The sequence below is a fragment of the Scyliorhinus torazame genome, chromosome 10, assembly GCF_047496885.1.
Source record: "Scyliorhinus torazame isolate Kashiwa2021f chromosome 10, sScyTor2.1, whole genome shotgun sequence".
Lineage (NCBI taxonomy): Eukaryota > Metazoa > Chordata > Chondrichthyes > Carcharhiniformes > Scyliorhinidae > Scyliorhinus > Scyliorhinus torazame.
The window spans coordinates 192,359,854-192,376,094 of NC_092716.1; the positions used below are offsets into that span (position 1 = coordinate 192,359,854).

At 54.3% G+C, this 16,241-nt stretch overlaps 1 protein-coding gene across 7 annotated transcripts in view; it reads right to left on the reverse strand.

The window, feature by feature from the left end:
• The window catches only part of btbd10b (BTB (POZ) domain containing 10b), a 115,567-nt gene that overhangs the window by 4,435 nt on the left and 94,891 nt on the right, over window positions 1–16,241 (reverse strand). For all 7 annotated transcript variants that reach the window (XM_072466195.1, XM_072466190.1, XM_072466193.1 and 4 more), the window contains 3 exons: window positions 14,772–14,892; window positions 13,340–13,537; window positions 426–536 (listed from right to left, as the gene is read on the reverse strand). In XM_072466195.1, coding sequence (XP_072322296.1) covers window positions 426–536; window positions 13,340–13,537; window positions 14,772–14,892 — 430 coding nt within the window. The remainder of the gene's footprint in view (window positions 1–425; window positions 537–13,339; window positions 13,538–14,771; window positions 14,893–16,241) is intronic.

Sequence of the window (16,241 nt, forward strand, 5' to 3'; positions counted from 1 at the left end):
GGAGCTCACGCAGAGATTCCAGTTACCAAGAGGAAATGACCAGAGAACCATTGTCAAAAACTTCCTCTAAGGAAAAAACAAAGTACCCCCAGATACCAGGACACTGGTTAGTAGATGAACTGCTGGACGCAGGCAACCGAGGGAAGGGAAACCGATGCAGCCTGTATGGGCGACTGTTGGAGGAGGTACGCTCCCCTCTGGACGAGACAAGGAAAAAAATAGGAGGAGGAACTAGGCACAGAGATAGAGGGAGGACCCTGGATCAAAGCACTACACAGGGCTGAGCCTTATGCAGCCTTACACAAAAACACACCATTAAATTTCACTTTATAATGTCCTTTACTCCTAAGTTTGTTAATCACTTACCATTATGTACAGTTTATTCAATGCTTAATTCAATGATATTCAGAAAAAACAGAACTTGCCTTCAATACCCAATCTGATCTTCTTCAATCCTCGCTCTTTCAGAACAGTTTTGGCTACATCTCGGTTCTCGATATATTTGAAGAATCGGTATAACTTTGTACTGTAAATAACTTGGAAGACAAGATTGACATTACCATGACTTTGTTAAGGATTTATTTGCACTTATTTTCTTTGGGCTCCATTGGAACAGGCTCAGGAGTGTCAAGTGGCCCTTACATAATAGTTTCCATGTTTTGAAAAATGGAGTGAATTCTGATACTTGCTGTCTTGGATCAGACTAAGAGATGTGTACTAAGCAGTGAAACCAAAGCGCTGGGGGTGGTGGGGGGCACGAAGTGAAGGTCCTGTTCCTGTGCTGGATTGTTCTTTGATGCACCTATGTGTGTGTGTGTGTGTGTGTGTGTGTGTCTGCAAACACAAAGCTGCAGGATGCACTGAGCCCACATACTAGCATTGCTCTCCGATAGTCTTTTTTTGTCCAATTCACCTATTTCAGTATTGTCTACATTATTAAACAATCACTGGGGTTGCAAAAAAACAAGGAAAAATTACCACAGAATGCTTGGCATAGTCCCAAACTAGATCCAATGTGGTAAATTGGAGGAATCAGATAGTAGAGAAGGAATATTAACCTTTGATAATTAGTTTTTTTTCACTTGTTGTCCCAAGGTAGCCTGTTCAATTAGCTGCCGGGGTGATGCATAAATAGCTCCCCAGTTGTAGCAAAGTTTGAAGAGTAAGATGCAATCTGGTACAATCGATTTGGCACATGGGTCCTATGTAAATAATGATCTTTGACAAAGGGTCATCGGGCTCGAAACGTCAGCTCTTTTCTCTCCTTACAGATGCTGCCAGACCTGCTGAGATTTTCCAGCATTTTCTCTTTTGTTTCAGATACCAGCATCCACAGTAATTTGCTTTTATTAAATAATGATCTGCCTGGCTAAATGTATTTTCCCCTTCAATTATATATCCAATTCTCCTTTGAAAGTTCCAATTGAATCTGCTTCCATCTGCCTTTCAGGCAGCGCATTTCAGGTCTGTCTAAAAAAAAGTTCTCTACATCTCCTGTTTCTTCTGCCAATTACCTAAAATCTGTGGCCGCTGGATACAGACCCTTCTTGCACTGGAAATTTTGAGCTCCCTTATTTACCAACAATCCCAGCTAAATAATAGCCTGATTTTTACATATTCTACCTACCATGAGATTAGCTGTTATGCAACTGAAAACTGCCACCCCAGAGTCTGAAGGGTGGGAGCTGTCCACAACTCAAATTTATATGACATCTTGCACATTGCAAAACATCCAAGGTGCTTCAGTGGTTGTGTTTTCTAGCAAAATTTGGCCCTGACCCACATCGGGAGATATTAAGGGAGGCAAAATGGTCTGAGCCGAGGCTGAGGGGAGGCAGAGGGGTCTGAGTGAGGGAGGGGGAGGGGTCTGAGTGAGGGAGGGGGAGGGGTCTGAGTGAGGGAGGGGGAGGGGTCTGAGTGAGGGAGGGGGAGGGGTCTGAGTGAGGGAGGGGGAGGGGTCTGAGGGAGGGAGGGGGAGGGGTCTGAGGGAGGGAGGGGGAGGGGTCTGAGGGAGGGAGGGGGAGGGGTCTGAGGGAGGGAGGGAGAGGGGTCTGAGGGAGGGAGAGGGGTCTGAGGGAGGGAGGGGGAGGGGTCTGAGGGAGGGAGGGGGAGGGGTCTGAGGGAGGGAGGGGGAGGGGTCTGAGGGAGGGAGGGGGAGGGGTCTGAGGGAGGGAGGGGGAGGGGTCTGAGGGAGGGAGGGGGAGGGGTCTGAGGGAGGGAGGGGGAGGGGTCTGAGGGAGGGAGGGGGAGGGGTCTGAGGGAGGGAGGGGGAGGGGTCTGAGGGAGGGAGGGGGAGGGGTCTGAGGGAGGGAGGGGGAGGGGTCTGAGGGAGGGAGGGGGAGGGGTCTGAGGGAGGGAGGGGGAGGGGTCTGAGGGAGGGAGGGGGAGGGGTCTGAGGGAGGGAGGGGGAGGGGTCTGAGGGAGGGAGGGGGAGGGGTCTGAGGGAGGGAGGGGGAGGGGTCTGAGGGGGAGGGGTCTGAGGGGGGAGGGGGAGGGGTCTGAGGGAGGGAGGGGGAGGGGTCTGAGGGGGGGAGGGGGAGGGGTCTGAGGGAGGGAGGGGAGGGGTCTGAGGGAGGGAGGGGGAGGGGTCTGAGGGAGGGAGGGGGAGGGGTCTGAGGGAGGGAGGGGGAGGGATCTGAGGGAGGGAGGGGGAGGGGTCTGAGGGAGGGAGGGGGAGGGGTCTGAGGGAGGGAGGGGGAGGGGTCTGAGGGAGGGAGGGGGAGGGGTCTGAGGGAGGGAGGGGAGGGGTCTGAGGGAGGGAGGGGGAGGGGTCTGAGGGAGGGAGGGGGAGGGGTCTGAGGGAGGGAGGGGGAGGGGTCTGAGGGAGGGAGGGGGAGGGGTCTGAGGGAGGGAGGGGGAGGGGCCTGAGGGAGGGAGGGGGAGGGGCCTGAGGGAGGGAGGGGGAGGGGCCTGAGGGAGGGAGGGGGAGGGGCCTGAGGGAGGGAGGGGGAGGGGTCTGAGGGAGGGAGGGGTCTGAGGGAGGGAGGGGGAGGGGTCTGAGGGAGGGAGGGGGAGGGGTCTGAGGGAGGGAGGGGGAGGGGTCTGAGGGAGGGAGGGGGAGGGGTCTGAGGGAGGGAGGGGGAGGGGTCTGAGGGAGGGGTCTGAGGGAGGGAGGGGAGGGGTCTGAGGGAGGGAGGGGAGGGGTCTGAGGGAGGGAGGGGAGGGGTCTGAGGGAGGGAGGGGAGGGGTCTGAGGGAGGGAGGGGAGGGGTCTGAGGGAGGGAGGGGAGGGGTCTGAGGGAGGGAGGGGGAGGGGTCTGAGGGAGGGGTCTGAGGGAGCGGAGGGGAGGCGGAGGGGTCTGAGGGAGGGGAGGCGGAGGGGTCTGAGGGAGGGGAGGCAGAGGGGTCTGAGGGAGGGGAGGCAGAGGGGTCTGAGGGAGGGGACGCGGAGGGGTCTGAGGGAGGGGAGGCGGAGGGGTCTGAGGGAGGGGAGGCAGAGGGGTCTGAGGGAGGGGAGGCGGAGGGGTCAGAGGGAGGAGAGGCAGAGGCGCTCAGGGAGGAGAGGCAGGGAGGCTTAGGGAGGAGAGGCAGAGGCGCTCAGAGAGGAGAGGCAGAGACGCTCAGGGAGGAGAGGCAGCGGGGAGAATCAGAGAGGCTCTGGGAGGAGAGGCAGAGGGGCTCAGGGAGGAGAGGCAGGGAGGCTCAGGGAGGAGAGGCAGAGACGCTCAAGGAGGAGAGGCAGGGAGGCTCAGGGAGGAGAGGCAGAGGCGTTCAGGGAGGAGAGGTAGAGAGGCTCAGGGAGGAGAGGCAGAGACGCTCAAGGAGGAGAGGCAGGGAGGCTCAGGGAGGAGAGGCAGGGAGGCTCAGGGAGGAGAGGTAGAGAGGCTCAGGGAGGAGAGGCAGAGAGGCTCAGGGAGGAGAGGCAGGGAGGCTCAGGGAGGAGAGGCAGAGGCGTTCAGGGAGGAGAGGTAGAGAGGCTCAGGGAGGAGAGGCAGAGACGCTCAAGGAGGAGAGGCAGGGAGGCTCAGGGAGGAGAGGCAGGGAGGCTCAGGGAGGAGAGGTAGAGAGGCTCAGGGAGGAGAGGCAGAGAGGCTCAGGGAGGAGAGGCAGGGAGGCTCAGGCAGGAGAGGCAGAGGTGCTCAGGGAGGAGAGGCAGAGAGGTTCAGGGGGGAGAGGCAGAGAGGCTCAGGGAGGAGAGGCAGGGAGGCTCAGAGAGAAGTGGCAGGGAGGCGCAGGAAGGAGACGCAGAGGCGCTCAGGGGGGAGAGGCAGAGAGGCTCAGGGGGGAGAGGCAGAGAGGCTCAGGGAGTAGAGGCAGAGAGGCTCAGGGAGGAGAGGCAGAGAGGCTCAGATAGGAGAGGCAGAGGTGCTCAAGGAGGAGAGGCAGAGGTGCTCAGGGAGGAGAGGCAGAGGTGCTCAGGGAGGAGAGGCAGAGGTGCTCAGGGAGGAGAGGCAGAGAGGCTCAGGGAGGAGAAGCAGAGGTGCTGAAGGAGGAGAGGCAGAGAGGTTCAGGGAGGAGAGGCAGAGAGGCTCAGGGAGGAGAAGCAGAGGTGCTCAAGGAGGAGAGGCAGAGAGGCTCGGAGAGAAGAGGCAGGGAGGCTCAGGCAGGAGAGGCAGAGGTGCTCAGGGAGGAGAGGCAGAGGCACTCAGGGGAGAGTGGCGCTCAGCGAGGAGGCAGGGAGGCTCAGGCAGGAGAGGCAGAGAGGTTCAGGGGGAGAGGCAGAGAGGCCCAGGGAGGAGAGGCAGAGGCGCTGGGGGAGGAGAGGCAGAGGAGAGGCAGAGGGGCTCCGGGAGGAGAGGCAGCGGTGCTCAGGGAGGAGAGGCAGAGGTGCTCAGGGAGGAGAGGCAGGGAGGCTCAGAGAGAAGTGGCAGGGAGGAGCAGGCAGGAGACGCAGAGGCGCTCAGGAAGGAGAGGCAAAAGCGCTCAGGGGGGAGAGGCAGAGAGGCTCAGGGAGGAGAGCACGGTATGGGCAGCATGGTAGCCTTGTGGATAGCACAATTGCTTCCCAGCTCCAAGGTCCCAGGTTCGATTCCGGCTTGGGTCACTGTCTGTGCGGAGTCTGCACATCCTCCCCGTGTGTGCGTGGGTTTCCTCCGGGTGCTCCAGTTTCCTCCCACAGTCCAAAGATGTGCAGGTTAGGTGGATTGGCCATGATTAATTGCCCTTAATGTCCAAAATTGCCCTTAGTGTTGGGTGGGGCTACTGGCATATGGGGATAGGGTGGAGGTGTTGACCTTGGGTAGGGTGCTCTTTCCAAGAGCCGGTGCAGACTCGATGGGCCGAATGGCCTCCTTCTGCACTGTAAATTCTATGAGAGGCAGAGGCGCTCAGGGGGGGGGGGAGGCAGTGAGGCTCAGGGAGGAGAGGCAGAGGTGCTCAGGGAGGAGAGGCAGAGGTGCTCAGGGAGGAGAGGCAGAGGGGCTCAGGGAGAAGAGGCAGAGGGGCTCAGGGAGGAGAGGCAGAGGGGCTCAGGGAGGAGAGGCAGAGGGGCTCAGGGAGGAGAGGCAGGGAGGCTCAGAGAGAAGTGGCAGGGAGGCGCAGGCAGGAGACGCAGAGGCGCTCAGGGAGGAGAGGCAAAAGCGCTCAGGGGGGAGAGGCAGTGAGGCTCAGGGGGGAGAGGCAGAGAGGCTCAGGGGGGAGAGGCAGAGAGGCTCAGGGGGGAGAGGCAGAGAGGCTCAGGGGGGAGAGGCAGAGAGGCTCAGGGGGGAGAGGCAGAGAGGCTCAGGGAGGAGAGGCAGAGGCGCTCAGGGAGGAGAGGCAGAGAGGCTCAGGGGGGAGAGGCAGAGAGGCTCAGGGGGGAGAGGCAGAGAGGCTCAGGGGGGAGAGGCAGAGAGGCTCAGGGAGGAGAGGCAGAGACGATCAGCGAGGAGAGGCAGGGAGGCTCAGAGAGAAGTGGCAGGGAGGCGCAGGCAGGAGACGCAGAGGCGCTCGGAGGAGAGGCAAAAGCGCTCAGGGGGGAGAAGCAGAGAGGCTCAGGGGGGAGAGGCAGGGAGGAGAGGCAGAGGCGCTCAGGGAGGAGAGGCAGAGGTGCTCAAGGAGGAGAGGCAGAGGTGCTCAGGGAGGAGAGGCAGAGAGGCTCAGGGAGGAGAGGCTCAGGGAGGAGAGGCAGGGAGGCGCAGGCAGGAGACGCAGAGGCGCTCAGGAAGGAGAGGCAGAGAGGCTCAGGGAGGAGAGGCAGAGGCTCAGGGAGGAGAAGCAGAGAGGCTCAGGGAGGAGAGGCAGGGAGGCTCAGGCAGGAGAGGCAGAGGTGCTCAGGGAGGAGAGGCAGAGGCACTCAGGGCGGAGTGGCGCTCAGCGAGGAGGCAGAGAGGTTCAGGGGGAGAGGCAGAGAGGCTCAGGGAGGAGAGGCAGAGGCGCTGGGGGACGAGAGGCAGAGGAGAGGCAGCGGGGCTCCGGGAGGAGAGGCAGAGGTGCTCAGGGAGGAGAGGCAGAGGTGCTCAGGGAGGAGAGGCAGGGAGGCTCAGAGAGAAGTGGCAGGGAGGCGCAGGCAGGAGACGCAGAGGCGCTCAGGGGGGAGAGGCAAAAGCGCTCAGGGGGGAGAGGCAGAGAGGCTCAGGGGGGAGAGGCAGAGAGGCTCAGGGGGGAGAGGCAGAGGCTCAGGGAGGAGAGGCAGAGGTGCTCAGGGAGGAGAGGCAGAGAGGCTCATGGAGGAGAAGCAGAGGTGCTCAAGGAGGAGAGGCAGAGAGGCTCAGGGAGGAGAGGCAGAGAGGCTCAGGGAGGAGAGGCAGAGTGGCTCAGGGAGAAGTAGCAGGGAGGCGCAGGCAGGAGACGCAGAGGCGCTCAGGGGGGAGAGGCAGAGGGGCTCAAGGAGGAGAGGCAGAGGTGCTCAAGGAGGAGAGGCAGAGGTGCTCAGGGAGGAGAGGCAGAGAGGCTCATGGAGGAGAAGCAGAGGTGCTCAAGGAGGAGAGGCAGAGAGGCTCAGGGAGGAGAGGCAGAGAGGCTCAGGGAGGAGAGGCAGAGTGGCTCAGGGAGAAGTAGCAGGGAGGCGCAGGCAGGAGACGCAGAGGCGCTCAGGGGGGAGAGGCAAAAGCGCTCAGGGGGGAGAGGCAGAGAGGCTCAGGGGGGAGAGGCAGAGAGGCTCAGGGGGGAGAGGCAGAGAGGCTCAGGGGGGAGAGGCGCTCAGCGAGGATGCAGGGAAGCTCAGGCAGGAGAGGCAGAGGGGTTCAGGGGGGAGAGGCAGAGAGGTTCAGGGAGGAGAGGCAGAGACGCTCAGCGAGGAGAGGCAGGGAGGCTCAGAGAGAAGTGGCAGGGAGGCGCAGGCAGGAGACGCAGAGGCGCTCGGAGGAGAGGCAAAAGCGCTCAGGGGGGAGAGGCAGTGAGGCTCAGGGAGGAGAGGCAGAGGCGCTCAGGGAGTAGAGGCAGAGGTGCTCTGGGAGGAGAGGCAGAGGTGCTCAAGGAGGAGAGGCAGAGGTGCTCAGGGAGGAGAGGCAGAGAGGCTCAAGGAGGAGAAGCAGAGGCGCTCAGGGAGGAGAAGCAGAGAGGCTCAGGGAGGAGAGGCAGAGGGGCTCAAGGAGGAGAAGCAGAGGCGCTCAGGGAGGAGAGGCAGAGGTGCTCAAGGAGGAGAGGCAGAGGCGCTCAGGGAGGAGAGGCAGAGGCGCTCAGGGAGGAGAGGCAGAGGCGCTCAGGGAGGAGAGGCAGAGGCGCTCAGGGAGGAGAGGCAGAGGCGCTCAGGGAGGAGAGGCAGAGGCGCTCAGGGAGGAGAGGCAGAGGTGCTCAAGGAGGAGAGGCAGAGGCGCTCAGGGAGGAGAGGCAGAAGCGCTCAGGGAGGAGAAGCAGAGGGGCTCAAGGAGGAGAGGCAGAGGCGCTCAGGGAGGAGAGGCAGAGGCGCTCAGGGAGGAGAGGCAGAGGCGCTCAGGGAGGAGAGGCAGAGGCGCTCAGGGAGGAGAGGCAGAGGCGCTCAGGGAGGAGAGGCAGAGGCGCTCAGGGAGGAGAGGCAGAGGCGCTCAGGGAGGAGAGGCAGAGGCGCTCAGGGAGGAGAGGCAGAGGCGCTCAGGGAGGAGAGGCAGAGGCGCTCAGGGAGGAGAGGCAGAGGTGCTCAAGGAGGAGAGGCAGAGAGGCTCAGGGAGGAGAGGCAGAGTGGCTCAGGGAGAAGTGGCAGGGAGGCGCAGGCAGGAGACGCAGAGGCGCTCAGGGAGGAGAGGCAAAAGCGCTCAGGGGAGAGAGGCAGAGAGGCTCAGGGGGGAGAGGCAGAGAGGCTCAGGGAGGAGAGCACGGTATGGGCAGCACGGTAGCATTGTGGATAGCACAATTGTTTCACAGCTCCAAGGTCCCAGATTCGATTCCGGCTTGGGTCACTGTCTGTGCGGAGTCTGCACATCCCCCCCCCCCCCCCGTGTGTGCGTGGGTTTCCTCCGGGTGCACCGGTTTCCTCCCATAGTCCAAAGATGTGCAGGTTAGGTGAATTGGTCATGATTAATTGCCCTTAATGTCCAAAATTGCCCTTAGTGTTGGGTGAGGCTACTGACATATGGGGATAGGGTGGAGGTGTTAACCTTGGGTAGGGTGCTCTTTCCAAGAGCCGGTGCAGACTCGATGGGCCGAACGGCCTCCTTCTGCACTGTAAATTCTATGAGAGGCAGAGGCGCTCAGGGGGTAGAGGCAGAGAGGCTCAGGGAGGAGAGGCAGAGAGGCTCCGGGAGGAGAGGCAGAGACGCTCAGGGAGGAGAGGCAGAGGGGCTCAAGGAGGAGAGGCAGAGGCGCTCCGGGAGGAGAGGCAGAGACGCTCCGGGAGGAGAGGCAGAGGGGCTCAGGGAAGAGAGGCTCAGGGAGGCGAGTCAGAGATGCTCAGGGAGGAGAGGCAGAGAGGCTCAGGGAGGAGAGGCGGAGAGGCTCAGGGAGGTGAGGCGGAGAGGCTCAGGGAGGTGAGGCAGAGAGGCTCAGGGAGGAAAGGCAGAGAGGCTCAGGGAGGAGAGGCAGAGAGGCTCAGGGAGGAGAGGCAGACAGGCTCAGGGAGGAGAGGCAGAGAGGCTCAGGGAGGAGAGGCAGAGAGGCTCAGGGAGGAGAGGCAGAGAGGCTCAGGGAGGAGAGGCAGAGGGGCTCAGAGAGGAGAGGCAGAGGGGCTCAGAGAGGAGAGGCAGAGAGGCTCAGGGAGGAGAGGCTCAGAGAGGAGAGGCAGAGAGGCTCAGGGAGGAGAGGCAGAGAGGCTCAGGGAGGAGAGGCAGAGAGGCTCAGAGAGGAGAGGCAGAGAGGAGAGGCAGAGAGGCTCAGGGAGGAGAGGCAGAGGGGCTCAGAGAGGAGAGGCAGAGAGGCTCAGGGAGGAAAGGCAGAGAGGCTCAGGGAGGAGAGGCAGAGAGGCTCAGGGAGGAGAGGCAGAGAGGCTCAGGGAGGAGAGGCAGAGAGGCTCAGGGAGGAGAGGCAGAGGGGCTCAGAGAGGAGAGGCAGAGAGGCTCAGGGAGGAAAGGCAGAGAGGCTCAGGGAGGAAAGGCAGAGAGGCTCAGGGAGGAAAGGCAGGGAGGCTCAGGGAGGAAAGGCAGAGAGGCTCAGGGAGGAAAGGCAGAGAGGCTCAGGGAGGAAAGGCAGAGAGGCTCAGGGAGGAAAGGCAGAGAGGCTCAGGGAGGAGAAGCATTGAGGCTCAGGGAGGAGAGGCAGAGGGGCTCAGGGAGGAAAGGCAGAGACGCTCAGGGAGGAGAGGCAGAGGTGCTCAAGGAGGAGAGGCAGAGAGGCTCAGGGAGGAGAGGCAGAGAGGCTCAGGGAGGAGAGGCAGAGGGGCTCTGGGAGGAGAGGCAGAGGTGCTCAGGGGGGAGAGGCAGAGGTGCTCAGGGAGGAGAGGCAGAGAGGTACAGCGAGGCGAGGAGGAGAGGCTCAGGGAGGAGAGGCATTGAGGCTCAGGGAGGAGAGGCAGAGACGCTCAGGGAGGAGAGGCAGAGACGCTCAGGGAGGAGAGGCAGAGACGCTCAGGGAGGAGAGGCAGAGGGGCTCAGGGAGGAGAGGCAGAGGGGCTCAGGGAGGAGAGGCAGAGAGGTTCAGCGAGGCGAGGGAAAGAGGCTCAGGGATGAAAGGCAGAGAGGGAATTCCAGAGTGCAGTGCCCCGGCAGCTTGAAGTACAAGTGGTAATAGTAGGCCAAAGAAAACAAGAATGCTGGAAGTGGCCTGAGATCGAACAGTTGTTGAACTGGATGGGGAGAGGCAAGGCCACAGAGGGAATGGTAAACATGTATAAAAGTTCTAAACAAAGCACAGAGCAGTAACAACACTCTGTACATGTGTGTGTGATAATCTTTTGGAATTTCTAGATATTTTTGGAATTTAAGATAAAAATCCAGATACTTAAGGTTGTCCCCAAAAATGGTGGTGTTAACTCCAGATCAAGTAGGAGGCAGGTAGCCAGATATAGCTTGGTGATCATGGAACTTTTTTGTTTTTAAAAAGAGGTTAGATCAGTGAAACGTTTGCTTGTCCCTTTTGACAAATCCCAGCACCGTAATATAAGCTGGTGCTATGACGCAGATCCCAACAGAAAGATAACTGCTATTTTTGAACATTCATAAAGATGCCCCTGGCAAACAGCCTTCTCCTCGGAGACCGTAGCATAGCTCCTCTGATGATTGAACCTCAGCTCTTACCACCGATGTAGTCACTTGGTTTTAAAACCGTTCTGTACTGATCGGCTGGAGAAAAACAACCCTTTATCATAACTCCTCCCATCATTCTTCATCGAAGTCTATCAGCAGTACTCTCTAATCCACCCCCCCCAACTACGTATCCAGTATTTCCTACATTACATTCTTATACTACTTCACTTCAAAGTACTTATTTGCTGTAAAGTGCTTTCAAATGTCCGGTGGCCACGGAAACACTTTCTTTTCTTTTAAATGTATGCATTTCATTTGCCTCAACCACTGCCTGTGGGAGCGAGTTCTACATCCTCAGAAGTTTCTCCTGAATTCCCCATTTAATTTCTTGTATTCCTGACCTCTCTTTCCTGCAAGCGGAAACTTCAGTTTCTTTGCTGCAAACATGCAAGGAATCCTCCCCCAATACCTGCGCACAGCCTGGACTGTAAAGACCATCCATCCCAAGTGTGACCTTTGGGACTTCAGAATGTCTTGCACCGAAAATTCATTCCTTATTGACTGGGAAGCATCTGCTGCATTAAATATTCTCCACTCTGTTCCCATTAACCAGTTTTCTGCACATCTTTCTGAAAGGCACAAGGATCAGTCGGCTACCAAGCAATTAGCGCCTCAGGCAAAAATGTTTCTTCACACAAGTATGGTGGGCCACTCCACAATGGGAAGGCTGGGAATCAGATCTGAATTTCACCCGATCCACACTTTCATCAGGAAACACTAGATAGGATTCCCAGTCTGATGCTTCTTTCCTTGCTCAAGAGCATTGAGACTAATTAGTCCCGCTTCCAGTAATGCTCCAAGTTAGCAAAGCACAACCCGGGACATAAACCTGGCAATCTCAACTCCTAACAGCCTCTTGATGAACTAGGGAAAGGCATAACTACATCTGATTTTAAACACTCATAATTACAGGATTATCCGTACTTACATTCCATGTTCGACAGTCTAACTTGCAGCATGCTCAGGTGCATTTTAACAGCATAAAATAAGGACTGTTAATTTAAGTCACCACTACAGGGAACAATATTAGATAAGGCCCCAAGTAAAACAAGGAAAGCAGTGAACAGTTTGTGCTATTACACATATTTATTTGCTAGGTTGATGAACTATTTCTCTCTCCTCTCCAATTATTTGGGAAATCATTCCCAGACCCCCTTTATGGACCTGGAGCTCAGTGTTCACAATGTTTTGTGGCCTTTTCACTATATTGAGCAAAAAACATCCTGAGACCAAATAAAAGTATTGTGAACTGAATTCTGGCAATATATGTGCATCCCCAGAAAAGTGAGAGAAATTTTCATAGTTCAAAGACACATTGCACAAGAATCAATGAACACTATGTGCTGATCGTCGAGGATGGATGAAATTTAAAAAACAATAGTCATCCAGAAGTGTGTCATGCACCAGCATGAAAGCTTCAGGTTATGCTGAGTGAAGCAAATATCACTGATATTAAATAAAGCTCAGCAGCATGTAGTGTTGCTGCACAAAAATGCAATGGATATGAAACAGACAAACACTATATATACAATAAAAAGTTATATTGCCGTTCCTTCACTGTCGCTGGGTCAAAATTGTGGATCTCCCTTTCTAACAGTGATATGGGTACATCTACACTACAGACTGCAGAAGTTCAAGGCAGTCGCCCACCACTATCTGCTGGTGTGTAATTAAGGATGAGCAATGAATGTTGGCCTTGCCAGTGATGCTCACATCGCATCGATGAATGAACAATAAAAAACTATTGTCGTCTTGCACAAGCCATTCGGTTTTAAAATGAACACACAAAAAAGGCCCACATCACCTTCTAAGGTCAACTAGGGACAGGTTATAATGACAGTCGGAATGACATTTCTAAAATAATATCATGTATTTACATATTGCAGGAAGATGTCTCAAATATTTCACAATGCAGATTTGTACATTTGAAGGAAAAAAGACGCACTTTTGTTGTGATTTGCATGATTTCAGGGGTTTCCAAAGCACTTTACGGCCAATCAAGTACTTTTGAAGTGTGATCACTGTTGTAATGTAGCAGCCACTTTGCACACAGCAACAACAATGTGATAATCACCAGGCCATCTATTTTTTGCAATGTTGGATGAGCAACGCATTGAAAGGATGCATTGAGATCTTTTACACATATCCAAGAAAACTGACGGAGCTTCGGCTTAGCATCTTGCCCGAAAGATGGTACATCCAACAATGCAATGAAGTGTTAGCTTAGGTGTTGCATTGAAGTCTCTGGAATGGGGCTTGAATCTGCAACCATTTAACTCGGAGGCAAAAATGCTACTCTACTGAATTACTGTAACCAAAGATGATGATGGACAATGATTACCTGCACACTTGGGCTAAACTGTTCATGCTCCTAAGCCCCATGTTCCTATAACCCTTACTCCAATAGATAGTTATGCCAACTTGACAGTAGAACTTAGCACCGTTATCTCTGTACCACTAGAAACTGCCAGGACCTGTGGTAAAGCAATACTTTGCTATTCCACAGTTCTAAAGAACGTGGAGCCTCCTCACCGAGTTGAGAAGATTCTAAAGAAAATTATGGCATCCCGAGAGGACACCAACTCCTGCTATTAAACTAAACTTCAAAGCTACAATCCAAAGGATAGCATGAAGAGGATTATTCTGGGAGCTAATTTACAAAAGAAAAATGACAGATAAGATCAGCAATAAGAGAAATGTAAACAGTATACTTGAGAAAAAAATTATGATCCAAAATATGCTTTTGAAGTGGCATTTTCATTAAAAATCACATGGATATACAAAACTCTTAATGTATTGGAATTATACAGCATCAAACTGACAACTTACTTTGCGAATATTCCTCTCCCATCTGCGGTGGATACTCCTCATCCCAATCAACCACATCATCGTCGGTTAATACTACAATGTGGCATTCCCGGTCACCACTCTGAGCACTGGCTACCATCAGTGGGAGGATCATTTCCTCCAGGTAAGATTCAAACTGTTTGCGTGCTCCATCGTTGGAGAGTTCGTGCATGAGAGCACCTTAAATTTAAAAAAAACATTTAATATTTCAGTTCTACGGCAGAACTGAAAAATAAATCCCAGTTCCTTATCTTAAGAGAAACTAGCCAGTGTCAGTAACTTGACTTTCTTCTTTTTGTTCAAACACTTCATCTGTCCCATCCTCAGAGGGTCCAGAAGGAAAAGAGAGATCACTCCTGTATGAATATTGATTGCTTTTGGCACAGCATGATTGTAACCTCATGGACATCATGGGGCGGCTCAGTGGGACAGTGGTCAGTACTGCTGCCTCACAGCGCCAGGGACCCTGGTTCAATTCAGACCTCGGGTGATTGTCTGTGTGGTGTTTGCACATTCTCTCCATGTCTGCATGGGTTTCCTCTGGGTGCTTTGGTTTCCTCCCACAGTCCAAAGATGTGCAGGTTAGGTGGATGGGCCATGCTAAATTGCCCCGAAGCGTCTAACGGTCTAAGCGTCTACAGGAAAGGGCAGGGTCTGTGTCGGGCTGACTTCTGAATGGTCGATGCAGACTCGATGGGCCGAATGGCCTCCTTCTGCACCGTAGTGCTACTATAAGTAGCCTTCTGAATTGTGGAGAGAGTGGACGAGCACCAATTATACTGATGTGCCACCTCTGCTTTACCTCAAACATGCAAAAATGTTCCTTCCCTACAGCTTTACTCCCCATCTTTCCACACCGGTTTAGCTCACTGGGCTAAATCGCTGGCTTTTAAAGCAGACCAAGGCAGGCCAGCAGCACGGTTCAATTCCCGTACCAGCCTCCCCGAACAGGCGCTGGAATGTGGCGACTAGGGGCTTTTCACAGTAACTTCATTGAAGCCTACTCGTGACAATAAGCGATTTTCATTTTATTCATTTTCATTTCCCAGTCCAGATTGGGGTGCATAGGCACCTTTAATTGATTGCTAACTTCAGAACCAGGTCTTCAGATCTAGAGATGTTTTAAGAACTCACGCAAACAGATTTTAGAATCATTCAATGACACCGGTAAACTTGCTACAGCCAGTTTGTGAAGGTGGAGACCAGAAATCAATCTTTACTCGGTTTTACATTTAATATAAAAGTGAGACATTACAAACATATAGCTCCCAACTCTACAACAGCCAAGTGTTTCTCTACATATGCACAGATAATTATCCAATGAGTGACCTTAGCTTGCCATTATTAAACACATTCTTTGACTCCTTATGATAACTAATATAAGACTTTCCCAAGATACAGTTGACATACTTACTGAGATCTCTGCATTTGATGGTACTGTAATCAAAGGAGATGCAAAGGTAGTCACAAGCTTCTCTCAGTTCAGGTATTGAGATCCCATCAGGACAGCGGATTATACCAGTCTTGTAGTAATCCTGAAAGAAAATCCAAAATTTACAGACAGGTGTTGAAAAATGAACTGAAGCTGAATCAGTACAGAACCTGAAAAGGCAAGGGAGATTCTGTGCTATCTTCAAGTGTTAAACAAATGGTTCATTGATTACCCTACATAACAGTCAGAGTAGCAATTGTGCTGAAAACTGCATTTTAAAAAAGCATACCCAAGATGATGTTTACCAGAATTGTTAAGCTGCCTGCTCCAGTTATTCCTCTTAAGAAAAACTGCATTTGAAAGTGAAGACCAATTGTAGCTTACAGGTAGAGCAGGATTAGAGGGCAGAGATAACTGAACAAGAATACAGGCCCCAGTCATACATTCCATGGTTAGTTTGTATTAGCGTGCTTAACTAATGTTGAACTGGAGGACGGTATATAGAGAGGGCTCCCCAGGGGCCAGGACTCGGGCCACCACTTTCGGTCACTGAAAGAGGCAACACAGGTGGAGAAGGTAGTCAAGAAGGCATATGGCATGCTTGCCTTCATTGGCCGGGGCATTGAGTATAAGAATTGGCAAGTCAGGTTGCAGCTGTGTAGAACCTTGGTTAGGCCACACTTGGAGTATAGTGTTCAATTCTGGTCGCCACACTACCAGAAGGATGTGGAGGCTTTAGAGAGGGTGCCGAAGAGATTTACCAGGATGTTACTTGGTATGGAGGACATTAGCTATGAGGAGCGGTTGAATAAACACGGTTTGTTCTCACTGGAACAACAGAGGTTGAGGGGTGACCTGATAGAGGTCTACAAAATTATGAGGGGCATAGACAGAGTGGATAGTCAGTGGCTTTTTCCCAGGGTAGAGGGGTCAATTACTAGGGGACATAGGTTTAAGGTGCGAGGGGCAAGGTTTAGAGGAGATGTACGTGGCAAGTTTTTTTACACAGAGGGTACTGGGTGCCTGGAACTCGCTGCTGGAGGAGGTGATGGAAGCAGGGATGATAGTGACATTTAAGGGGTATCTTGACAAATACATGAATAGGATCGGAATAGAGGGATACAGACCCAGGAAGTGTAGAAGATTTTAGTTTAGACGGGCAGCATGGTCGGCACAGGCTTGGAGGGCCGAAAGGCCTGTTCCCGTGCTTTATTTTTCTTTGTTCTTTTCTTGATTAAAACCAATAATTTAGACTTGGGAGTGAAAAACATAATTTGCAGATGTCAAAACTTGGAAGTATTTTGAACTGAGGAGGACAGTGATATACTTCAAGAGTACATGGAGGGGTTGGTCGAACAGGAATGAATGCACATGGCAGATGTAATTTATTGGAAAGGTGTGAAGTACAACATTTTATCAGAGGGATGAAGGAGGACAGTCCAAAAGAAAGGT